The 27,937-nt window shown below is 38.5% G+C and overlaps 1 protein-coding gene across 2 annotated transcripts in view; it reads right to left on the bottom strand.

Moving 5' to 3' along the window:
• SLC25A24 (solute carrier family 25 member 24) overlaps positions 1-27,937 on the bottom strand; it is a 58,336-nt gene that overhangs the window by 9,792 nt on the left and 20,607 nt on the right. For both annotated transcript variants that reach the window (XM_082833526.1, XM_082833525.1), the window contains exons 3-8: positions 24,907-24,994; positions 20,532-20,643; positions 18,420-18,578; positions 16,000-16,152; positions 9,776-9,883; positions 8,135-8,302 (exon numbers count right to left, since the gene is read on the bottom strand). In XM_082833526.1, coding sequence (XP_082689652.1) covers positions 8,135-8,302; positions 9,776-9,883; positions 16,000-16,152; positions 18,420-18,578; positions 20,532-20,643; positions 24,907-24,994 — 788 coding nt within the window. The remainder of the gene's footprint in view (positions 1-8,134; positions 8,303-9,775; positions 9,884-15,999; positions 16,153-18,419; positions 18,579-20,531; positions 20,644-24,906; positions 24,995-27,937) is intronic.

Here is a 27,937-nt window from a genome sequence, read left to right as displayed (position 1 = left end):
AAAAGAAAGCAGGAGTAGCAATTCTCATATCAGGCAAAATAGACTTTAAAATAGAGACTGTTAGAAGAGACAAAGAAGGACACTATATAATGATCAAGGGATCGATCCAAGAAGCAGATATAACAATTGTAAATACTTATGCACCCAACATAGGAGCACCTCAATACATAAGGCAAATACTAACAGCCATAAAAGGGGAAATCGACAGTAACACATTCATAGTAGGGGACTTTAACACCCCACTTTCACCAATGGACAGATCATCCAAAATGAAAATAAATAAGGAAACACAAGCTTTAAATGATACATTAAACAAGATGGACTTAATTGATATTTATAGGACATTCCATTCAAAAACAACAGAATAGATCATGTCTTCGGTCACAAATCAAGCCTTGGTAAATTTAAGAAAATTGAAATTGTATCAAGTATCTTTTCTGACCACAAGGCTATGAGACGAGATATCAATTACAGGAAAAGGTCTGTAAAAAATACAAACACATGGAGGCTAAACAATACACTACTTAATATTGAAGTGATCACTGAAGAAATCAAAGAGGAAATCAAAAAATACCTAGAAACAAATGACAATGGAGACACAACGACCCAAAACCTATGGGATGCAGCAAAAGCAGTTCTAAGAGGGAAGTTTATAGCAATACAATCCTACCTCAAGAAACAGGAAACATCTCGAATAAACAACCTAACCTTGCACCTAAAGCAATTAGAGAAAGAAGAACAAAAAAACCCCAAAGTTAGCAGAAGGAAAGAAATCATAAAAATCAGATCAGAAATAAACGAAAAAGAAATGAAGGAAACGATAGCAAAGATCAATAAAACTAAAAGCTGGTTCTTTGAGAAGATAAACAAAATTGATAAACCATTAGCCAGACTCATCAAGAACAAAAGGGAGAAGACTCAAATCAATAGAATTAGAAATGATAAAGGAGAAGTAACAACTGACACTGCAGAAATACAAAAGATCATGAGAGATTACTACAAGCAACTCTATGCCAATAAAATGGACAACCTGGAAGAAATGGACAGATTCCTAGAAATGCACAACCTGCCAGGAATGATTCAGGAAGAAATAGAAAATATGAACAGACCAATCACAAGCACTGAAATTGAAACTGTGATTAAAAATCTTCCAACAAACAAAAGTCCAGGACCAGATGGCTTCACAGGCGAATTCTATCAAACATTTAGAGAAGAGCTAACATCTATCCTTCTCAAACTCTTCCAAAATATAACAGAGGGAGGAACACTCTCAAACTCATTCTACGAGGCCACCATCACCCTGATACCAAAACCAGACAAGGATGTCACAAGGAAAGAAAACTACAGGCCAATATCACTGATGAACATAGATGCAAAAATCCTCAACAAAATACTAGCAAACAGAATCCAACAGCACATTAAAAGGATCATACACCATGATCAAGTGGGGTTTATTCCAGGAATGCAAGGATTCTTCAATATACGCAAAGCAATCAACGTGATACACCATATTAACAAATTGAAGGAGAAAAACCATATGATCATCTCAATAGATGCAGAGAAATCTTTCGACAAAATTCAACACCCATTTATGATAAAAACCCTGCAGAAAGCAGGCATAGAGGGAAATTTCCTCAACACAATAAAGGCCATATATGACAAACCCACAGCCAACATTGTCCTCAATGGTGAAAAACTGAAAGCATTTCCACTAAGATCACGAACAGGACAAGGTTGCCCACTCTCACCACTCTTATTCAACATAGTTTTGGAAGTTTTAGCCACAGCAATCAGAGAAGAAAAGGAAGTAAAAGGAATCCAAGTCGGAAAAGAAGTAAAGCTGTCACTGTTTGCAGATGACATGATACTATACATAGAGAATCCTAAAACTACCAGAAAACTACTAGAGCTAATCAATGAATTTGGTAAAGTAGCAGGATACAAAATTATTGCACAGAAATCTCTGGCATTCCTATACACTAATGATGAAAAATCTGAAAGTGAAATCAAGAAAACACTCCCATTTACCATTGCAACAAAAAGAATAAAATATCTAGGAATAAACCTACCTAGGGAGACAAAAGACCTGTATGCAGAAAATTATAAGACACTGATGAAAGAAATTAAAGATGATACAAATAGATGGAGAGATATACCATGTTCTTGGATTGGAAGAATCAACATTGTGAAAATGACTCTACTACCCAAAGCAATCTACAGATTCAATGCAATCCCTATCAAACTACCACTGGCATTTTTCACAGAACTAGAACAAAAAATCTCACAATTTGTATGGAAACACAAAAGACCCCGAATAGCCAAAGCAATCTTGAGAACGAAAAACGGAGCTGGAGGAATCAGGCTCCCTGACTTCAGACTATACTACAAAGCTACAGTTATCAAGACAGTATGGTACTGGCACAAAAACAGAAAGGTATATCAATGGAACAGGATAGAAAGCCCAGAGATACACCCACGCACATATGGTCACCTTATCTTTGATAAAGGAGGCAGGAATGTACAGTGGAGAAAGGACAGCCTCTTCAATAAGTGGTGCTGGGAAAAATGGACAGGGCATGTAAAAGTATGAGATTAGATCATTCCCTAACACCATACACAAAAATAAGCTCAAAATGGATTAAAGACCTAAATGTAAAGCCAGAAACTATCAAACTCTTAGAGGAAAACATAGGCAGAACACTCTATGATATAAATCACAGCAAGATCCTTTTTGACCCACCTCCTAGACAAATGGAAATAAAACCAAAAATAAACAAATGGGACCTAATGAAACTTCAAAGCTTTTGCACAGCAAAGGAAACCGTAAACAAGACCACAAGACAGCCCTCAGAGTGGGAGAAAATATTTGCAAATGAAGCGACTGACAAAGGATTAATCTCCAAAATTTATAAGCAGCTCATGCAGCTCAATAACGTAAAAACAAACAACCCAATCCAAAAATGGGCAGAAGACCTAAATAGACATTTCTCCAAAGAAGATATACAGACTGCCAACAAACACATGAAAGAATACTCAAAATCATTAATCATTAGAGAAATGCAAATCAAAACTACAATGAGATATCATCTCACACCAGTCAGAATGGGCATCATCAAAAAATCTAGAAACAATAAATGCTGGAGAGGGTGTGGAGAAAAGGGAACCCTCTTGCACTGTTGGTGGGAATGCAAATTGATACAGCCACTGTGGAGAACAGTACGGAGGTTCCTTAAAAAACTACAAATAGAACTACCATATGACCCAGCAATCCCACTGCTGGGCATATACCCTGAGAAAACTATAATTCAAAGAGTCATGTACCAAAATGTTCATTGCAGCTCTATTTACAATAGCCCGGAGATGGCAACAACCTAAGCGTCCATCATGGGATGAATGGATAAAGAAGATGTGGCACATATATACAATGGAATATTATTCACCCATAAAAAGAAACGAAATTGAGCTATTTGTAATGAGGTGGATAGACCTAGAGTCTGTCATACAGAGTGAAGTAAGTCAGAAAGAGAAAGACAAATACCATATGCTAACACATATATATGGAATTTAAGGGAAAAAAACGTCATGAAGAACCTAGGGGTAAGACAGGAATAAAGACACAGACCTACTAGAGAATGGACTTGAGGACATGGGAAGGGGGAATTTTAAGCTGTGACAAAGTGAGAGAGAGGCATGGACATATATACACTACCAAACGTAAGGTAGATAGCTAGTGGGAAGCAGCCGCATAGCACAGGGAGATCAGCTCGGTGCTTTGTGACCGCCTGGAGGGGTGGGATAGGGAGGGTGGGAGGGAGGGAGACGCAAGAGGGAAGAGATATGGGAACATACGTATATGTATAACTGATTCACTTTGTTATAAAGTAGAAACTAACACACCATTGTAAAACAATTATACTCCAATAAAGATGTAAAAAATAAAAAAAAAATAAAAAAAATAACATTGTCATCAATCATCATCCAGTTGCCCTTAACCCTCATACCCTTTTAATGGCAATACCTACAGAGAATAAATTTTTCACTATAACTGACCTCTGTAGCACCTTTTTCAGCATCTCTGTGGATTGTGAAAGTCAAATTTTATTTGCTTTCATGTGGGAAGGACAATACATCTGGACTGTCATGCCACAAGTCTAGACTAAAAGCCCTTCCTACTTTTTACAGATCCTAAAAGCAGATTTAGCAGGTGTCATTTTTCTGTAAGTGTCCATCCTTTTCAATAGGTTGATGACCTTCTTTGCTTGTCTTCCAACGGGGCAAGTGAGCAAGATAGCATCCATCTCCCCAGGCTGTTAGCAACTAAAGGTCATAAAGATCTCTAAAGAGAAATTACAACTTATTCAAACACAGGTCAAATACCTAGGACCCTTGATCTCAGATTAAGGACTCCTTTAAGACCCTAATAGGATTCAAAGTGTCTTAAATTTCCCATAGCCACAGACCAAAAGCCAACTTTAAAGATATTTCGGGCTGACTGGATACTACAGAAACTGGATAGTTAATTTTTTAGTTGCCCAGCCTCTCAAAGCTTAAAGACCAGATCCTTTAGAGTGGGAAGAAAACGTCTTTAGGGCTCCAGAACCTGAAAAGTGGACTCTGCAGTCCCCTGCTTTAGGACATACTAATTATTAGCTTCCCCTTTTCCACTTCATGTTCGAAAGAAGAGAAATGGTTTAGGAGCGCTTACTCAAAGGCACAGAGGTCAACACCAACCCCTTGGATATTACACTCAACAATCAGACCCGTAGCCAGAGGCCTTCCTCCAGCATGAGAGCTATTTCAGCAGCAACAGCCCTTACAGCATCAACTGAGGAAATAGTTTCGGGCTCTCCACTCACCATCTATGTTCCCCCATGCGGTAGGAGGCTTGCACAATTCTCATCACACTCAACACCTTCCTGCAAGCTGTCTTACCCCGCATGAAATTTCATTACTGACTTCTCACACAACCCTTTCCCGCTACAACAACTTCAACCCTGCAACCCTTCTCCCTTTACTTAGTGACAAAACTCCTCATGACTGTCTGACCCTGGCTGATCAGTTATTAACCCTTAGAGCTGACTTACAAGAAACCCCTGTTGCTAACATTGAGATTTCATGGCTTACTGATGGTTCTTGTTTGAAAAACAAGAAGGAAAGGAAAATATTGTACTGGGTATGCAATCATCTGCTCCTTTGAAGTAACTGAGGCAGCTCCACTGCTGACCGCTACTTCAGCCCAGCGGCAGAACTCCATGGTTTAACTAGAGATTGCACCCTAGCAGAAGGTAGAACTGTGAATACCTATACAGATTGTCGCTTTGCCTTTAGGGTAGCTGATGACTTTGGCATGCTTTAGAAACCAAGAGGATTCTTAACCTCAGGGGGAAGCCAGATTAAGAATGAAAATTGGGTCAATAAATTGTTGGAATCGATCCAACTTCATCTGTCCTAGCCATCATTAGAGTACCTGGGCATCCAAAATTAAATTCAGATGAAACCAAAAGAAATAACTTGGCTAATAAGGCCACAAGGACAACTGCCTTACAAGCCACCAAATCTCCTAGGAGTCATTTCCTGTGCCTCCCTGTTGCCCAATGGTCTAACCCTATGACACTGACTCCTTGAAATAACCACTGGAAATTAAAAATTCCCCCCCAACATGGGACATGACTTTCTGGGACAGGTCCATCCCAGCAATGTGAGACAAAGCAAATCTGTAAGTTGATTGGCAATGCTTTTAGAGAATGATCTTGATCAAAAGGGGGATATGTGACATAAGATGGAGTCACTTATGTCAAGGGGTTTTAAAATGAAGCCGGAAGGTCACTCAAGAGGTGGACCTTATGCCTGTCTCACCAGGTGGAACCATAAACGTATGAACTGGGCCACACCACAGATAGTCCAAGAACTCTGCAAGAACACCTGCAACTTGTCACAGTAATGAACTCTTACCTCCCTCTAATGATAGCCTTAGCAATCAATCATGTTTAGTCAACTAGGTTCTGCCTTCAGCTCCAACTAAAATTCTTTGTAATGCAAACCTCCCTTCTTTACCATTAAAAACCCCTGACTTGGGCTCCCCTGGTGGCACAGTGGGTGAGAGTCCGCCTGCCGATGCAGGGGACACGGGTTCGTGCCCTGGTCCAGGAGGATCCCACATGCCGCAGAGCGGCTGGGCCTGTGAGCCATGGCCGCTGAGCCTGCGCGTCCGGAGCCTGTGCTCCGCAACGGGAGACGCCACAACGGTGAGAGGCCCACGCACCGCAAAAAAACAAAAAAAAAAACAAACAAAAACCCCCCCAGAAAACCCCTGACTTTTATTCCCTAACAGACACTGTTCAGATTGATACACAAATCTGTGTGTACCGAATTGCAATTCTTTGATCCCAAATAAATGCACTGTGTTTGATTATTGTCTCCTAGGTTTCTTCAGGTTGACAAGTACAAGGAATGAATCTGTACTACCCACATCAGTCTCTTGGTTTTATCAATGTTAAATTTTAACAAACCAAAGAAAATGTGCTATTTTTGCTTATTTTTCTCTCCTCAAAAAAATCCCTAATATCATCTGCTAAGCTGAACAACTGTATCTGTAATAACCTTTTTTTTTTAATTGAAGTACAGTGAATTTACAATGTTTTATTAGCTTCAGGTATACAGCAAAGTGATTCAGTTATACATTCTTGTTTTCAGATTCTTTTCCATTATAGGTTATTACAAGACATTGAATATAGTTCCCTGTGCTATACAGTAGGTCCTTGTTGTTAACTATTTTATACATAGTGGTATGTATATGTTAACCCCAAACTCCTAATTTATCCCTCCCACTCCCACTATCCCCTCTGGCAACTATAAGTTTGTTTTCTATGTCTGTGAGTCTATTTCTGTTTTGTAAATAAGTTCATTTATATCATTTTTTTAGGTTCCACATATAAGTGATATCACACGATATTTGTCTTTCTTTCACATAATATGATAATCTCTAGTTCTATCCATGTTGCTGTAAATAGCATTATTTCATTCTTTTTTATGGCTAATATTCCATTGTGTATAAATACATCTTCTTTATCTATTCATCTGTTGATGGACACTTAGGTTAACTTCCATGTCTTAGATATTGCAAACAGTGCTGCTATGAACACTGGGGTGCATGTATCTTTTCAAATTAGAGTTTGCTCCGGATATACGCCCAGGAGTGGGATTTCTGGATCATATGGCAGTTCTATTTTAATTTGGCAAGGAACCTCACTACTGTTCTCCATAGTGGCTGTGCTAATTTACATTCCCACCAACAGTGCAGAAGGGTTCCCTTTTCTCCACACCATTATTATTCCTTTTCTCCACAGCATTTATTATTTGTAGACTTTTTAATGATGGCCATTCTGACTGGTGTGAGGTGATACCTCATTATACTTTTGATGTGCATTTCTCTAGTAGTTAGCGATATCGAGCATCTTTTCATGTGCCTGTTGGCCATCTGTATGTCTTCTTTGGAGAAATGTCTATTTAGGACTTCTACCCATTTTTTGATTGGGTTGTCCTTTTGATATTAAGCTATTTGTGTATTTTGGAAATTAATCCCTTGTTGGTAGCATCATTTGCAAATATTTTATCCCAGTCCATAGGTTGTCTTTTTGTTTTGTTTATGGTTTCCTTTGTTCTGCAAAAGATTTTAAGTTTAATTAGGTCCCACCTGTTTATTTTTGTTTTTATTTCCATTACTCTCAGAAACGGGTCCAAAAAAATATTACTGTGATTTATGTCAAAGAGTGTTCTGCCTATGTTTTCCTCTAGGAATTTTATAGTATCCAGTCATACATTTAGGTCTTTAATCTATTTTGATTTAATTTGTGTATATGGTGCTAGAGAAGTGAACAACTATATCTGAATGTGAGAGTATTCTCTTCATTAATAAAAATAATTAACAGGGAACTCTAATACAAAAGTGACCACAGGCATATGGGGTCTCATATTCAAGGAACTTGAAAAGAAAGATAAAAGAACACACCCTTGAATCTACTTTTGGTCACAAACTGTTTCCTGGTACATATGTACCTCTCTATATAAAGTCAAATTCTAACAATGAGAACTATTTAACTACATTTTCAGATTCAAAAGATTGCTACAAACTCACCTCATACACAGCAAGATCTATACCTGCATAAGGTATGATGCCTAATAAATTGGGAACGTAACCTTTGTAAAAAGCTCCCATGCCTTCATGTTTCAAAATCTTCTTGGCACAATCAAACATCCCAGAGTATTGTCCAGTTTTGCCTACAGCCAGCCTGGTTTTCAGAACCTGGTTATGAAAGAATATAATGAATATTATTATTCACATCAACGCTATCATCACAGAATTCAAAAGACGTACCTTTACGAAGAACAAATATCTAGCATATATTGTCACTCAAATGACTGTCCAGTTTGTTGATGTGTTCTCTCTCACAAATTATCTCTCTTAAGGGTCTAAGACCAGAGCCAAGAAGATCCCTTTTGCTGTAAAGATGATCTGAATTAGGGCAGTAGCAGAGGAAATAGAAGATAATCTATTGACATCTTAACAAAATTGTGATGTATTAGATATGGAGGGTGGGGAAAATGGTAGTGTAAAGGATGATCCCAGTGTTTCTAGCTTGGAACTTGGGATGGGGCCAGCAGAGAAGAGGGAAGGTGATGCTATTAACTGAGATGGAGGATATAAGAGGAAGCCTACATATTGAGTTAGGATATTTTTTGAGGGGTGTGTGGAGCAATATGAACAATCATATTAAGATGCCTGCAAGGAAAGCTATATTAATATGCATACCACAAAGGTGAAAACTAACAGTATTTCTTAAGTCTTATCAGTTATTGAAAAACGCTGTGTCATATCAATAAAGATATCCACATCTACAATATTATTCTTGCTCTAAAGCAGGAGTTGGCAAACTTTCTCTATAAAGTAAATATTTTCGTCTTTGCAGGACTGAAATACCAGGTCTCTGTTGCATATTCTTTGGTATTGCTTTTTTGTTGTTGTTGTTTTTAAACCACCTTAAAAAGGTAAAAATATAAAAACCATCCTTAGCTCAAGGGTTGTACAAAACAGTCCACAGGTCCATGGTTTGCTAACCTATGCTCTAATAAAAGGATGTCCAGTTAGGATTACCACCAAATTCTAAGGTTCCATTACGAACTTTATGGTACAGAAACTCTTTGGAGAGGAATGGGTGCTATAATTCTTTTCAACACTATGGGAGCCAGCCTCCAAGATGGCCCCCAACTATCCCTGCCTCCTGGTATTCACACCATGTGTAGTCCCCTTCCACACTCTACCAGGCGCGGTCTTTGTGACCAACAGAATAGAGCAGATGTGACCAAAGATTGCAGCTTCTATCTTGGGTGCTCTCTTTGATAACTGATTTGGAAAAACCAGCTACCATGTTGTGAGGATACTCAAGCATCCTATGGAGAGGACCCTGCAATAAGGAACTGATATCTTCAACCAACAGCCAGGAAAACCTGGCAACAAACACGTGAATAAGCTTGAAAACAGATCCATCCCCAGTTGAACCTTGCAGTGACTGCAGCCCTGGCTGACACCCTGCTATAGGCTGTGAGAAACCCTGAGCCAGAGGAACCCAGCTAAGCTACACCCAGGTTCCTGATCCACAGAAACCGTGAGATTATATATACTTTGTTTTAAACTGTTAATCTTGGGATAACTTGTTACACAGTAATAGATAATAATACAAACACCGTTAATGCAATCAGACTTCACAATGGTACTTACCTCCATAGGATAAATAAGTGTCTGTGCAGTTGCTCCAGCCATGGAACCAGAAACGAATCTCTCAAAGGTTCCTACTTTTTGTCCTTCCTCAGTAAGCAACTTCTTGTACTGTGTAAATAAAGTTTTAAATGCACATTAATACCTGCTACAGAATGAATTGTGTTCTTCCCCCCCCTTTCGCGTCCCCCCCCAACAAATTCATATGTTGAAACTGTAACCTCCAATGCGATAGTATTTGGAGCTGGGGCCTTTGGGAGGTAATTATGGTTTGATCATGAGGTGGGGCCTCTCTCTCTTTCTCTCTTTCTTTCACACACATGCTCAGTCTCTCCCTCCTTCCTTCCCTATCCCTCACCCCTCTCTCTCTCTTCCCCCAACATGTATGCACCAAGGAAAGGCTATGTGAGCACACAGTGAGAGGGTGGCCATCTGCAAGCCAGGGAGAGAGCCCTCACTGGAAACTGAATTGGTCAGCACCGTGATGACAGACTCCCCAGCTCTAGAACTGTGAGAAATAAACTTCTGTTGTTTAAACAATCCAGCATATGGTATTTTGTTATGGCAGGCCAAGCTAAGACAATACAAAAATACAAATCAGCTCCTAGAAATCAATTGACAATATGATGTTTCTCAAAATGCACATTAATTATTAATTGTTAATGCACTGCATTAACAATATCTAACAGAAAAGCAAGGTTTGAATGCTAATACATTCAGTTTACTGGACAGTGATTTTCAAGTTAGAATTCCACAAAACACAGATGATCACAGAGGGGACCCGGTAGCTCCTTTGCTAAAACAGATTCATCACAACATTCTTCCTCAGATGCACAGGTTAATAAAGTGTTCACAGTTTTTAGATATTTTCCCCATAGTTTTCCTTTTTTTAAGATGAGTTTATTTTCACCAGTATAAGTAAAACTAATAAATAAGTGACAAATATTAACAAAACAACTTAGAAAAACAGTTTTTGTAGGTAATACATTTAACCATACTAACATCTCGACCCCAGAGCCCGCCTGGCCCACCAGTACTAAAGCAACCGACATGGCTGATCTGGCCAAAGGGGGAAATCTGGCACAAATGCAGCCGAAATACCGATAGGGCAGGATGTTAACATCATGGGCTCCACAGTCAGGCAGACCTGGGCTTGAACCCTAGGTCTATGTGGCCCTGAGCAAGTTTATGAACATGTCCACATGCAGTTTCCTCATCTGCGATAACCCCAGTTTCACAGGGTTGTTGAAAGAATTTGATCAGATAATACACGTAACACAGCACAGTGCTGGGCAAATGGCAAATGTTCAGTAAATGTTATTGTTGTTGTTGTTGTTATTACTAATATATTCAATATTGTCTTTCTACAACTTGGAGAGAAAATCTCTGTCCAAACACAGACTGTGGTTATAAGCCAGGTAAACCAGATTCCTTCTCCTAGAAATGTGAGGTGGGTCTACAGGTATAATTAGGCACTGACACCTGAGGGAGAAATGGATAAAGCAATAGAGAAGCAGACACATGGAGAAGGGACAGGTCAGTGAGGTTCCACTTTCTGCACTTCCTGAGGCTCCTCCCCTTAATGCCGCAGGCACCTCCAGCCTCCTTCCCTGAGCCAGCCAGTCTCTGTTCCTGGGATCCAAAGAGCCCAATGCAAAAACACAGGAATACTTTCTCCTAGTAAAACTGTGTTTCTCTGCTCATGATAAAAATTAAATATATTATGATTTCACAAAGTTCCCCAAATAGCAGATATCTGCTTACCCCCAAAGAGCAATGTTTCCACAGGCTCCATTTCCTGAACTGCATCAGAATGTTAACCAAAACTCCCTTCTGCGTAGGCCCTATTGATTTTCCTGCATGTCAGATTATCACCATCATTAAATATAATTTATTGAAAACCGTCCTGCGTATGAACAGGAACCTCAGAGACATCGTTTACATAGTGTACCCCCATCCCAAAAGCACCTATCAAAAGTATTCTTTAGTGATTGGTGAATAAATATTTAAAGTGTAGGGGTTTGGGGCTCCTGCACCCCAGAACATACAATGCACAAAGGTAAGAGTTGAGGACAGAGAGCCTGTACAGGGTTAGGCAAAGGGACAGGTGCTTAACACTATGTCACCAAGCTTAATTCCTACCCCAGAAAGGAGGTAACAGTCACAGAGACTTTAGGTGGCTTGCTCAAGGCCACAGAATTTGACTTTCTCAAAGATGACTTAGCTGTGCTCTCAAAGCCAGCCTAAAATCCTTTTCAGGATTTTAATTTTTCCTTCCTTTCTTTCTTTCTCTCTTTCTTCCTTCTTTTCTTTTCTTTTTTCTTTTCTTTTCTTTCCTTCTCTTCCTTCCTTCCTCCCTCCCTTCCTTTCTTTCTTACAATTTTCTTTATTTCTTTCTTTTTCTTTCTTTCCATCCATCCTATCTATCTCAACTCTCTCTCCATTTGTTTGAATACCATTTCAACCTTCTCCTTTCTCCTCCAGCTTCCAATACCGCTTCCTCCCTCATTCTCAAAAAAAGTCCTTTCTTGGGAACTCAAGGAAGAACAGAGAGGCCACCAAGCAAGGATATCTTGGTATTCCTGCCCACTTCCCACAAAATCACCCACATCCACTTATATCTTTTTCTTCCCGAGCTGACATGAGAACAGTCCTCCACACAGTCAAAGGCTAATCCTGCCAGCAGACTGGTTAGTACCTATTTCTCCCCCAGCCCCTCCACCCCCCACTCCCTAGTCCACACACATACTTCCTCTGAATACCTGCTGCACTTGTCATCAGTCTCTCTCACTTATATTTTTTAACCTCCTTCTTTGTATTGACATGCTTCCTTCAGCCATAGGCATGTCATCAAAATGAAACGTATCAAAACCCAACATGCTTCTAACCTATCACTCTCTCCCTCTTCTTTTCTCCTTCCCTTCACTGAAGTCAAGCTCCCAACAAAGGTGTCTACTGTCCAGTTTTCTTCACCTCCTGTTCACTTCAGCTCATTTCAATTGGTTTATCATCTCATTACCTCACTGAAACATTTATACCAAGCTTTCCCGTCTCGGAGCTGGTAAATTCTGAAAGATAAACTGTTTATTGTATTTAGTACCCTGCAGTATTTGACCCTTCATGGAACCCTCTTCTTCCTCTGACTTCTAGGCCGTCACTTTCTCTGGATTTCCTCCTGTCTCTTTGGCTTCTCTTTCTCAGTCTCCTCTACAAGTTTCTCCTACTTCTCCCTGGACATATCCCCAGAACTGTTCTCGTTCTGTAAGCCTTCCTGGGGGCTCCATTCCAAAGGCTTTTCACCTCAATCACAACCTCCCTGTCCTACTGGACAGCTCCTTGTACGTATTACAGAAACAACTCAAACCCAGCATGTCCAAAATGCAACCTGTTGTCTTCCCTCAAAATCAGTTCCTCTTGTTCCTCTTATTGTGTTCTCTACATACTTAGTTGCTCAAGTTAGAAACCAGAGTATCACCCTTGATTCCTCTTTCTCACCTCTACATTCACTCAGTGAGTTCTGTTGTTTCTATTTCCCAAAATAGTTTTCAGTTCATTTCAGTTTTTCTTCAGTCACTACAGCCGTCTCCTTATACTGGTACTCATTTCTTACCTGAATTCCTGAAATATTTCCTTAAATAGTCTCCCTGCCTCAACTACAGCCTCACTCTCTTCCAATACCTCTTCACTCTTTTTCCACATTGATCTTTCTTAAATGTAAATATACTTATTCCACTTCCCTACGTAAGATGCTTCAATAACCCCCTCACCACATTCAGGATAAAATCTAGACTCCTATCACATCTGGCTCCTGCCTATCTGTCCAGCCTGCTTTCAACATCATCTTCCCGGACACACACTCCACTACACTTAAGCCCAGTGGACCACCTTCAGCTTCCTTAGTGAGTGATGCTCTCCTGTGCCAACATTTCTGTCCACAGCCTGCTGCTTCTGCTCAAATACCCATCTTCCCCTTCATCTTAATGGACTTAAGACTCACACTCATTCAATGAGGATTTACTGGCACTGGGCAAGGTGCCGGGAACACACACCTGAAAACAGATCCTGCCTAAGGAAGCTCACAGTCTCCTTAAGAAGAGAGATAAGTACTGAGATCATCAGAATTCAGTGTGAGAGTGCTAACAGAGGGAAACAAAGGGAGGAAATAACTCCCGAGCAAAGTCTTGAAAGATGTTCACCACCATATGACCTATAGGAAGAGGAATGGTGTGTGTGTGTGTCACTGGAGTGGGGGGTGGGGGAGGGATGACTGTAAAGTACCCTTGGGATATGTAAGCGGAGATGCACAGATATGCAGTGCTCAGGTGGATGTGCAGGTATAGAGCTGAAGAGAAAAATGTTAGAATGGAAAACAGTTAGAATGCAGATGGCAGCTGAAACCATGAGAACACAACACCGTACTGCCACCCTGTTCCTGATCCAATTGAACTGCTATGGCAATGAGGACCCAAATGGACCGCAGCTTTATCCCATGTTGATGTGTTTAAGAGAGCTACATACCAGGCTGAAAATATTCTTTTCTTCGTTTTCTAAACTATTAGTTATTCAATGAACAAGACCTACCTGAATACAGAAGTGAGCTAGTTAGGTACTCTGGGAAATTTGAGAATATATATGGCATAACATTTATGCCAAGGTAGTTTACAACTCACTGGGAAAAACAACGGGTTTTCCATATCCGATGGAAAATTGGATATTCTGTAAAATAGTACTCTAAGGAAACCAGGCAGGAGAGGCATCAGTTTTGGTTAGGATGCTTAGGAAATGCTTCTCATAGGAAGCTGGGCTTTGGACTTAAGAGAACCCTGAGGGATGAAAGGACCTTCAGCAGGGGGCAGAAAATGGACAGGCATAATAGGTCCCAGAGACCACAAGAACACTATACCACACTGTGCAGAGAGCTTTCTCTTGATATCTAAGAAAAGTGAGCATGCAGTAATTAAATATTGTGAAGAGGCCTGAGAAAGGAGCCTGGCTGGATGCCTGTTGGTAGTGTTCAAGGTAAGATTCTGCTAAGTAGCATAAAGTATAATACATACATTTGCTTGCAATAATACAGACTTTCAAAAATATCGACTTCCTGCATATGGAATAATGGTTTTATACTTGAGTACTTATTTATTTTAGGGTCTGGTTTTCCTATCATAAAATCCAAGTATGTGATCAGAATAACCTACAGGTATCTAAAATGCTAGCCCTTACTAGTCGTGATATGTATCCTCGAACGTCCACAGAAGGAAAATACACTTCCCAAAGATAAGCTGTAATTAAAGTCACGGAGGCTACATTTTCTTCAATGTTTTCTTTGCTTCTCTATTTCCTAAGCCAAGAAAAAAACACCACTAGACTTTGTAATCTTCTCAAGAGTCTTCTGTTGCTCAAGAACAAAATGTTCTCCAAAATTATCAAAAATCTATTTGAAATAATACAAAATATAAGGTGGGATTCAATTTCAAGGTTCTTATGGTTAACAATGATGGAAGAAATATAGGAAAGAATAATTTTGTGCGTGCTTAACTAGACAATTCTGCTAATGACAAAGAGAAGCCAAACTCTAAAATCCACTACTGTATTTCCTCTTAACACCAAGTTATGCTGAAGCAGCATCCTAATATCTAAGCATCCTAAACAATCTAAGTCAACAGAGAAGTTGATTCAGAGGTAAATGCATTCATTCATTTACTCATTCACTCACTCATTCTACACTTACTGAGCACTTATCACACGCCAGGCTCTGTCTAAATGCTGGAGTGCACGGAGAAGAAGCCAAGCCCCTGCCTTCATGGAGCTTTCACTCTAAATTCAACTCAATTTTATAGCAATGTCAAATTACACAAAGGACTCCAACTTAAAAGTTTTCCTTCCAGATGCTGGATGGGGATACTTTCACAAAAACTTATGTGAGTGTGCAGCTTCTATTCTGAATTCAAAATGAATAAGCTAAAATCTTACATTTCCTTTAAGAGCTACTTAGAAAAGAACACAAAAGTCTTTTTAAGTAATATGAAATTCAGAATCCCAGAATTGAGTCATAAGGGATCTCTGAGGTTATCTAGTCTAATCTCCTATAAGAGAAATTCCTCATGGAGTATATGTGGAAAATTATCATGTATTAAAATAATAATCTAAAAAGCATTGTATGATAATTGTTATTGAATCAGTTTATTAACTCCCCTTTGATAACAAATTCCACAGGTGATAACTATTACCTGTTCATATGCCCAGAACTTAACAGCTGTCTCAGGAGCAATTTTAATGACATTTGTACCATTTCCTCTCCAAAGTGAGCGGATACCTCCCTCTTTCACCATCTGTCGAAAGCCGCCATATATGTTCATTTTCTCTGATTTTGAACCATGGACCTAAAAACAAAAGCAAAACGATATTAAATACTGGTGGGATGTTATTATTACTATTTCTAAAGTAACCATACAATCCACTCTCTTTTCTTCAGTATTATTTATTACTGCATGAAGATATATTTGAAAATAGACTTTAGAAGGCTGAGAAAATATATATGGGGAAGAACTATTACCATCATTTTAGAAGCCTGACTCTGAATCTAAAACTAAGAAAAATCGTAACCCTGAGTGTGGGAAAGCAAACAGAGAAGGCATGATCAAAAGTAAAATTATGAACAATGTTTGTAAGATAAAATGAACCAACTTATTATTTATTAGGCTATGGAACACCCTTTGGAACATGAGCAAGTTCAGTATAAGAAAAATTAGAAAAATATACTGAATGTAATATATTATCCCTCCCCCTGAGAAGTACTACTGACTTGAAATATAAATGGGACTCAAAACAATCTGGATGTTATGTTTATCAGAGCCATAGAGAATAGAATACACACAGCCTGACACCAAAAATAAAAATTGTAACTTCTACAGCTTATCTCGAAATCTCATGTACCAACTGCCTAACCCAGTGAATACTGATGAATTACCTGGCTCATACTACCGATGTGATAGTTGTTTAAATAAACTAGACCTTATGCTTGCTTCTATATAAAACTGATTAAATCTAATAAACCAAAAGTAATTAAAGAAGTCAGCTATTCTTCTGATTGTTTCTGCTTACACAAAATGAGTGACTACTATTAAAAAAAAAAAACCAAGAAGGGAGGAAGGGAGAGGCTGAAGACTAAAGGTCAGCCATGAGGGCAGTATGTGATCTAGTCACAATAAAAACTCTGGACACCAAACACTCAGGTGAGCCTCCTTGGTTGGTGTGCAACTCTGTGCATGTTGTCACACGCCAATGTCAGGAAATAATACATTCTGACTCTCTGGGGAGAAAACAACAGAAACTCTGCATTTGGTACTTCCCTGGAAGCCCTATGCTCTTCTTTCCTTGGCTGATTTTAATATATATCCTTCACTGTAATAAACCATAACCATGAGTATAAAAGCTTCCAGTGAGTTCTGCGAATTAATGAATCTGAAGGTAGTTTGGGGAAACCCCTGAACTTTCAGGAACAGAAGTCTAAATATATCCATTTTATTTTAAATAAACTTCACAATAAAATACGACAAAGGAAAAGATGAATGCTTATTCAAGCTCTCTCAAAGTCAATTTACTATTGTTCCTAAAGAAAAACATACAAGCCGATTCCCTCTCCTTTTTTTTTAAAGCAGTATCTTTACCCCTAAACATATTTTGAGATGTAGGTACATTCTCAATGGATGCTGGTTTAAAATATTGTCATAAATCATTTTGTACAGAAATCTAATGGCAAATATAAAAAGTGCTGACCATAGGTATAACAACACAACTTTTAAAACCCTTTTTTAAGCAGCTAGTATGTTCTAGCAGGGTGTTCCAGCCTACCAGGCATTTTCACATACCTTACATTATTTAATTCTTACAACCACCCTTGTTAGATATTCCTATTCCCATTCTAGAGTGAAGGAAAATGAGGCCTCAAGGGTTTCATGCAGTGTGAGAACCATGAGCTTTAGAGCCAGAAATACTCCATTCCTTGTCTAATTTGTTGTAAAGAAAAAGTTATTTAACTCTCTGAGCCTCGTGTTCCCCACAGATAATATGAGGATAAAATCCCCCCATGCAGGGTTACTAGAGGATTAAATGGGTTACCATAATGAGCACCAAATAAATATTAATCCTTTCCTTTCCCTCTTTCTTTTCACTCTGACCAGCCAAGCCTACACTGCTAGTAAATAGGAAAGTCAGCTTATAAACCCAGGTCTTTCCTGCCAACCTCAGCTTTAGAATAATTTTTTAAGTTACATCCTTGTTTCAAGATTCTAGATTTCAGAAAAACCCTCTTTTGAGAAAGAATATAAAATACAAGGAAAATATAAGTAATTTAAGGAGAACCCTACAATAATGGCTAGAGATTTCCTTTTCTAATTAAACATTTGAATAGTCACAGAAAGTCAAGATTAAAAGTTCATCACACACATGTACCAACAATTTAAGGTTTGGTCTAACACTGAAATACTTAACATGGACTGAATTTAGGATTAATAGCAATAAAATTGAGAGATTTCTTTTTAAAGGTATGACTATCACTGCGAAATTTTTAAACTTTTTTCAAAGCACCGTATTTCTCATTGTTTCAGGATATTTTGGGCAAACTTAGACAGAAGATCGCAAAGCTCACCTGCATCATGACTTTCAGACGATCCAAAGGGGCAGTGCTTGTGCGAGAGACGGCACCAGCAACACCTCCTGCCAAAAGCTGCCTCCACCACTGCCCCGACTTCTTTTCATCTTCCGTGAATTCATCTGGAATAGTTAAACTATCTCCTATGTCAATACCCTGTTAAAATGGAAGAGAGAGCCCCAGGCTCCATCAGTTAAAGACAGATCATTCCAGAAGGTTTGCTTCTTTGAAAGAAGAATTACATATTTTATAATTAAGATCAGCTTCAATCCTTAGAAAGTACTATACTGAACCAATCTGAGCATATAGGCAATTATAAGTAGCTTATTCACGCTAAATGAAGTACAGTATCAGTCCGCAAGAAATGAAAATTAACAGTAATTACAAATTTACAAAACCAAAAATCACAACTTTTTTCTTAATAGATTCAGAATAACTTTTCTCTTCTAGGTCTAAGTCAGAATGAAAGAGCAGCATTTGATCAGAGGTAGTGAATCCTTTGCTACAGAAAGAAAACAATTTGTCAGTTCTTCAAAGATACACACTTTATCTCAAAATTATATCCACATTATACTTGATAACATGATATGTGCTCTAAAGATGTAAATAAAAATTAAATTAAAACTGTAATTTGAGTACCCCTAAACTCATTTCCTATATAGACTGTCTGTAAATATTTTTATAAATCTGACTTGTCATTTAAAACATGCGATAGATTCTATATAAAATTTAGTTTACAGAGAGGTATTGTTTAAAATGATCTACCTTCCAATCTTCTCTAAATATTACTATAGGTTACAAACATAGCTTGACAGAAACAAAATTCTGTAATAATATTTTTACAACTTTATTATCTAAATGATTCTAGTGTAAAAGATTTTATAGGTAAGACTGTCAGGGTAAGGAGCTTTGCTATAGTAGTAACCCTCTATTTCTTCATTTTACAATCAATAAAATGGATACATGATTGTAGCCTCAACTATTACTATCTCCAAAGATACAATAAGAATTTGATTATGTAAATATGACTTCACATAAGTATAAAATTTATCAAGGCAACTGAACTACAAATATAGTATTATTTTATACTCATAGTTGAAAAGGCATTAGTCACCAATAATTCTACAATGCTCTAGGTAAGTTTAGGCATTGTTACTAGTAACAATGTGAACTCTAGGCTTCATTTAGTGCATATAAAATGTACTGAAATCCAGGAATATGTATAGAAGTCAAGCCCATTAGAAAAATAAAAATTCCTTCAAAGAGTTCCCACTGTTTTCAGGAACAGATTGCAGAATGAAATGAATTTCATTTACCCCAGGATATTTCAGTAGGATATTAATGTAATTTAATTAAAATTTGAAAGTTTAGAAGAATACAGATGGATAGGTGTGCAATACTAAGCAGATGAGCCAAAGATATTTTAACCTTCCATGATTATTATTATAGGTGCCTTAAGCCAGAGATAAATGTAGGTGGTTGACTGAACAAGCAAGTTTCAGAAGGGATCTTTGGTCATTATCAACCACGAGGTACTGAGATTATTTAGGCAATATATTATCTATAAAAAGTAAAAGCCCCAGGACTTCTCTGGTGGCACAGTGGTTAAGAATCCTCCTGCCAATGCAGGGGACACGGGTTCGATCCCTGGTCTGGGAAGATCCCACATGCTGCGGAGCAACTAAGCCCGTGCACCACAACTACTGAGCCTGTGCTCTAGAGCCCACAAGCCACAACTACTGAGCCCATGTGCCACAACTACTGAACCCCGCATGCCTGGAGCCCATTCTCCACGAGAGAAGCCACTGCAATGAGAAGCCCACGCACCTCAACAAAGAGTAGCCCCCGCTCGCTGCAACTAGAGAAAGCCCACCCGCAGCAACGAAGACCCAACACAGCCAAAAATAAATAAAATAAAATTAATTTTTAAAAAAAAGCTTTAATATACTCTGAGTATACACCTAACAGGATACGTAGAACTCTACAAGTTAAAGAGCTACTGAGACGGGTACCATGGCCCATAAGTGTTACAGAGTGCTCTTGGATGATAACCATACCAATTGCTTACAGCTCCAAATAAGTATAAATTAATACATAAAGCGTACTCACAGTAGAATGTTTCCAGAAACGGATAATTTCCTCAATGTCTGTAACAGGGTTAAATAAGAAGTAGTCTCTCCATTCATTCCAGTCCACTGTCATTGTCCCATCAGCATCGATGCTGAAAATAAGAAGAAGCTGATTAAAGAACAAAATAAAATGTATAAATAAAACTAACATTATTGGCCATGTTGCAGAATGACAGTTTCTCTTCCAACTTAATATTCTTAAAAGGTTTTTGGAAAGAGCAACAAGCATTTGATGATCTGTTTTAATCATTTAGATAAAAATAGACCCACAAATTACAGGTCTCACTAAAGGCTACTTTTGGTGCTCTGTCAAACTCCAAGTCAATGAGCTATCAAACACTAATGCTGGAAGATAAAATTGCGGGGTAGCAATGAATGAATTTATGATCCATTTTTTCTTACACTGGCTCAAGAAGATAGTTCTTAATGTTCTATTGTAACATTTGGATGTGACTTCAGAATGTACTCAAAATACACTATCAATTTCCTTCTCCAATTTTCTCTAAGCTAAGAAAATTACCAATGATTGTAAAACATAAAATCAAACTTGGTGATTGGGCCTTCTGAGTCTTAAGAAATCCTGGTACCTTATCTTCAACATTTAAAATTAACATATTGTAGCCTTGGATATTTTTCATTAACTTTTTGCTTATTTTAGTAGGTTCTTGGCAATAATGTCATTTGTACCTGTTTATTTTCCTAAAAGCAACTTTAAACTGCCCAGGATTTTGATAGTTTTGTTCACTACTGTAGACCCAGCATCTAAAGTGGGCAGTACAAAGAAAGTGCTCATTTATTTATTGAATTAATGAATATATCTGAAAAAAAAGTTTTGGTGTCTCCTCTGAATTTATTCTATGACTTGTGTGAAAGTGATGCATAAAGATGGCAGTCAGATAAAATGCTATTTTCAGATATTTATGATTATATTTTCCAGTGTCACTTTTAACTTTGATTGCATCCATGAAGTTACACTTAAACTTTCAATTGTCCCAGCACACAGGTGTTAACATTCCATATTTGCATAAGAGTCCTAGTTACTACTGATGTTTATGACACTATTCTTCTGGGTTAAAATATTTATAGCTCTATTTTTTAATCACTATTTGCTATTTTAATGCAATTGTTTATTGTCTGACCCTACCCCTCAACCCCCCCCACACACATGCACGCATCCTCCACAAGGCAAGGATTTTTTATTTTATTCACTGATATGACCAAAGTGTCTAGAACAGTGCCTGGCGCAGAGCAAATATTTGTTGAATGAATAAATGAATTCCAAACTCTGCAGCTTAAAGCTACAGAACACTTAGTGTTGACAAACTTCTTAAATAAGATAGTCTCACTGTGGGTTTAAATTGCGTTTCTCTTCAACTTACTAACGAATTTGAGCATCTCATTATATTCATCTGCTATTCATGTTTTTCCCCTTGTGAAATGCTTGTTCATATCTTTTGCCCATTTTTCTAATGGGTTGTGTCTTTTTCTTAAATATGTATAGTTCTTTATATAGCTGATTTAATCCTTCAAGTTATAGGTTAGCAAGTACCTTCTCTTTGTCTTTTCATTTTATTTACAGTGTCCATGAATAGATGCTCTTAATTATAATACAGCTGAGTTTATCAATCTTTTCATATATGGTTACTGACTTCTGTATTTTTTTAAAATAAATTCTTCCCTATACTGAGATATAGACATTTGCTTCTTTTTCCTCTAAAGGTACTGTAGTGTAACTTTCACATTTAGTTTGATTTTTTTAAATTGAAGTACAGTTGTTTTACAGTATTATGTTAGTTTCAGATGTACAGCAAAGTGACTCAGTCATACTTATAATTTTTTCAGATTATTTTCCATTATAGGTTATTACAAGATATTGAATATAGTTCCCTGTGCTATACAGTAAATCCTTGTTGCTTATCTATTTTATGTATAGTAGTTTGTATCTGTTAATCCCATACTCCTAATTTATCCTTCCTACCCTCCCTTTCCCTTTTGGTAACCATAAGTTTGTTTTCTATGTCTGTGATTTCTGTGCATGGCGTGAGGCAGGTACCCAACTGTATTTCTGTCTGCATGGATAACCAGGTGCACCAGAACAATTTATTGCATAGTCTCTCCTTTTCCCAGGGATTTGCAGAGTTACTTCTCTCATGTGACAAATCCCAAATACGGATGGGTCTGTTTCTGGGATGGTATGTTCCACTTGTCAACTTGTCTATCTGTGTAGCAATACCACTAAGTCTTAATTATAGCTTATAACAACTCTTTGATATCTGATAGGGCAGGCCCCCAGCTCCTTAGGGTTCTCCAAGAATGTCTTGGTTATTCTTGGGCCGGTATGGTTTCATTTTTCTCTAGAAATGTTTCATAGCCCAAATGCTGGGGCAAAGAGAACAACTGAGAGGGTGGTTCAGGATTGGGGGAAAGTAAGTAGGAGTGGTGGAAGGAATCGATCAAGAGGAGATTGACGGACTGGTGGAAATGAAGGGGCCAGAGATCTGTAAGTCAAAACGCAAGTACCATAGGAGCAAGACAGTGTAGAATCTGGAGGAAGAAGGGTCAGAAGGTAGGATACAGGTTTTTAAGACTTCAGACGAGGAGTGAAGTCTGAAGTCTGAAGTCAGACGAGGAGTGGCTTCAAGTTATGATACAATCCTGAGAGGGAGTGGGCTGCTGAAGCAAAATGGAATAAAAGTCTCAGGTGTGTTGAGGAAGGCAAGGAACACTGACGCTAGAAAGAGGAGTCACCGGCACGAATACTGAAGTTTCCTAGGACTTAAAGAGAAAATGACTACTTGACAAGTGCCACAAGGTCCTCAATAAACGTGGAGCGGGAACTAGAGATAAGAAAATTAGAGGAAAGAGGGATGGATATGAAAGCCTAAGTGGAAAATGGATTTTACTTGAGAGCGGAAGATAAAGATACATGAAGCACACATGTTTGGGAGCGACTGCCTACCTATTTCAGCTACTCCCCACCCATATCGTCTACTGAAAAAGTAGAACTAGGAGGCTGTATTTCAACCAAGTGATTCCTATTCTCAGACTCTGATGACTCAGCCTCAGCTGTTTCAATCAGCACCTTTCAGACTTCTCTCCCATGAATTCAGTTTTGAGTATACTAAGAGACAGTGAAATGGCAGAAAGGAAGCTGACATTTGGAGGTATTACGAGTCACACTGATGGCTGAGCACTCAAGGGAAGGTCCGTGATTTCCACTACTGAAAACACAATCTGATTCTGCCTTTTAAAACACTGTGAGATAATAGAAAATATATAACTTGGTCTCTGTTCCCTGTTCCTGGCAAGAGCCCCTAAAGCCCTTGTAATTTCCTAAGTGATAAGAGCACTAGGGCATCTTTTGTTCTAATGAGGCAACTCTGGGTGGGCTCCTGGATGGCTCCTGGATAAGGGCTGGTCACCAGAAAAACCAAGTCATGATTAGAAGCTTGGAATTTTCAGCCCCCTTCCCACCCCCATCCTACCCCAATTCTCCAGAGGGGGAGAGGGACTGAAAATGGAGTTAATAATTGAGCATGCCTACATGAAGAAGCCTCCATAAAAATCTCAATAGCACGGGATTTAGGGAGCTTCTGGTTAGAAAACACATCCATACACTGGCAGAGTGAAACACCTAACTCCACAAAGACATCTGTGCTCAGGACCCTCCCAGGCCTCTCCTTACGTATCTTTTTGTCTGCCTGTTCATCTGTGTCCTTTATAATATCCTGTAATAAACTAGTAAGCATAAGTAAATGTTTCCCTGAGTTCTGTGAGCTCCTCTAGCAAGTAACTGAACCCAAGGGGGAGAACGTCACGGGAACCTCTGATGTGTAGTCAAGTCAGGCAGAAGATGTGGGTAATCTGGGTACCTACTACTTGCAATTGGCATCTGAAGTGGAGAGCAGTCTTGTGAAACTGAGTCCTTAATCTGTGGGATCTGACACTACCTCCAGGTAGAAAATGTTAGCATTGGGTTATGTTGTAGGACACCCAGCTAGTGTCAGCTAGAATTACTTGTTGTGGGGAAAAAACCCCACATATTCAGTGACCAGAAGTTTCAGAAGTGAAGTGTTTTGTGTGAGTGGTAAAGGAGTCACGTAAAAGGGAAAACAGAGCTTCTTCTACTGCACCAGCCCTGGAGGCCTTGAAAGAGTTTTCCCAGTCCTACACTTTAGGTATATGTATACACACAAAATGAAAAGCGAGAAAAGGGGGAGAAAGATATTGAAAGTACATAGTGAGGAATGGTAAGGTACAAGGATTTGTTTTAAGCCACACTTACAAAGGCAGATCTCTAATACAGGATACTAAAAGTAAAAAAAAAAAAAACTGTCAATAGAGGAAGCGCTTACCTTTGAAGAATCAACTCTGCTTGTTGTTTAGAAATAGTTAGACCTAGTATCTGGAGGGACTGGACAATTTCAGAAGCCTCAATTTTTCCTTTAAAAAATAAAAATTATAAACTTAGAACTGATAAGGACCTTAGAAATCACGAATTTCAAATCCCTCACTTTATAAGGGAGAGGCTTGGACTGATTAAGGTAAAATTGTGAATTTAGATGAGCTATAGATTTGCTTAAGTACATATTGCAACACCAACTCAAATTTCAACAAATACATTAAACAAATATACACACATTATTTCACTCAAAAGTCATAACAGCCTTGTAGGTAAATAATGACACTCCATCTAAAGAAAAGACTGAGAGCGTACATGGCCTTACCAAGAAATGACATTAAGAAGCAGCAGAACTGAGATTCAAATCAAGATACTCTGACTTTGAGGTAAATTCAATTAAGCTAGGATCTATTCATTTTAAAGCATGCATTTCTACATTTTAATAAATGATTAAGCGTTTATTATACATAAATATGTAAGGCACTGAGTTAAAAGAAAGTAGAAAATGACTAAATGAAGCCAAAGAGTGTGGAATATTCTTTTGAGAAATCTGGCAATAAAAATAAAGCAGGATAGTAGGATGATGGAAGTAGGAAAATTATTATTATAAGAGCAATTAGAGCATGTTGTAGAAAGGAGAAGAATCAGAAGAGAAGAAGAAAGAGAAAACATAAGCAATAAATGTAAGATTGCGTTTCCCTCAAGCATCCCACAGACCCATGAGGATCCTAAGACTAAGATGCATGGACCAGGTAAACAAACCAAAGGGTCTGATGCCAAACCAGGATTAACAGCAAAATTCTCCAGGAAAAGAGGAAGACAAAAATTACCGTTAGTGGTGAAAGGAAAGACTCCCTTTAAGGGAAGGACTTTGAAGGAATGACAGGATTTGGAGAGACTTCTCCCAGGGAGAAGAAAGGAGCAGCACGAGAATCTGGACAATGTAAGAGCAGTTAGAGGCGTCACCCTGTTAGCGATGAAATTTTTCAAATACCACTCTGAATAATCTCCTTTATGGCTGCACTCTCAAAGGAGTACAGTTGATTCTCATTATTCACTGTAGTTACTTTCTATAAGGTCACCATGAACACAGAACTAAAGAACCGAACCGCTGTTCCTAAGGGAAATACAGGGTTAGGCTCCTGTGCCTCTGGTCACAATATTCTCATCAACCAATCAATACAAAACCTTGTTTTCTGTGTGTTTCTGTTTAAAGACACCTTGCTTAATATATATTATTGACTCATAAACATTGAACTCATGGTCAACAGCACTATAACTCATGCCTGAGTGAAGCTTTTCTGACACACCTATTTTCTTCCAAAGGCACGTCACAGCCTTCCCACATTTAGGAACACTCGACAGCATTTCAGCACTGTTCTTGGGAGCCATTGCAAATAGTGAAATCACCAATAAAAAGCATAAAAATGCAAAACACATGGCACCAAGTAGACTGCAGAAGGACTTGTTTACAATAAAAAAGCTAAAACAAGAACGCAGCGCATCGCCTCTTTCTATCTCAGCTTTAGAAATGTGCTCACCAAGAAAATGAAATTTGTGGCTGCTCGGCGCAAATCCATGAATGACTGCAAAAGCACTGTGAGTATTGATTTGGGGGTTATTTGTGGAGTTAAATTTTAGCAAGTAGAAAAATTCTCAAATACAGAATTCATGAATAATGAGGATAGACTGTATATGCTTTGCTTTAAGAAAGTCTAATAAACAAAAGTATGAACCTGTAATGAAAAAGTGTTTTTAAATTACAAAAACAAGATAAACTGAGGGGAAACTGTTTGTATTTACTACAAATTTCATCTTTAACACAACATTATAAATCAACTATACCTCAATAAAAAATAAAAATATTTCACCTTTAATTATTTCTTCTGCTTCATTTAGAATTTTCTGAAATGGACCATTGATAGTGCATACTGTACATACTGAACGATCAGCCTCTACTTATCTGGAGATGATCCTGAGGTAACTTCATCTCCCGCTACTGCCTGCCCTAACACTATATAGACAGTCCCTTCTCTGCAGCTGAACTTTAGAGGGTTCAGGGTGGGATGAAAGTTTGTGGGAAGAAATAAATTTGATTGTAAGAATTGAATTTTGCTACAAGATTGGACTAAGGTAGACTTGGAACATACAATGTAAGGTTTATGGGTGGTAACAAATATTCTAACAGTACTACTTTCCACCACAAACTCAGCTCTTCCTGGCCAAGTCACAGATTTGAACGATCATCAAAACCATTCAAAGGGTTTAGTTGTTTCTTTGTTTGAAGGAACTTGCCTTGAGTCTAACTGAAGTTAATGTTCAGTAAAAATCAGGGATCAGCAAATTATAACCCTCTGGCCGAATAAGGCCAGTTGCCTGCTTTTGTAAATAAAGTTTTATTGGAACACAGCCATGCCTATTCATTTACATATTATCTATGACTGTTTCTGCACTGTGACAGAAGAAATGAGTACCTGCAACTGAGATCACACAGCCCACTAAGCTAAAATACTATCTGGACTTCTACAAAAAAAAAAAAGTTTGCCTATCCCTGGTATGAACCATATTTTCTCTCAATTTATTTGTTTAACTTGTTTCTTGAATAACAAATCTTGAATGAAATGGCCTTGACCACTCATGCGTTGGGAGGGGTCTGAGGCTGCATTATACATTTTTATTTTTTTATTTTAAATTTTTTATTTTTTTGGTACGTGGGCCTCTCACTGTCGTGGCCTCTCCCGCTGCGGAGCACAGGCTCCGGACACGCAGGCTCAGCGGCCAAGGCTCACGGGCCCAGCCGCTCCGCGGCCCACGGGATCTTCCCGGACCGGGGCACGAACCCGTGTCCCCTGCATCGGCAGGCGGACTCCCAACCACTGTGCCACCAGGGAAGCCCTGAATTATACATTTTTAAAATAAATGCCCTCTTCCTATCAAAGGTTGCCTCTGGTGATAAGGGTTTGATAGCTCTTCCCTTTCTCCTA

This window comes from Leucopleurus acutus (assembly GCF_964270905.1).
Source record: "Leucopleurus acutus genome assembly, chromosome: 2".
Taxonomy (NCBI): domain Eukaryota; kingdom Metazoa; phylum Chordata; class Mammalia; order Artiodactyla; family Delphinidae; genus Leucopleurus; species Leucopleurus acutus.
Note: the sequence above shows the minus strand (reverse complement) of the source record. Positions and strands in the feature narration are given on the sequence as shown.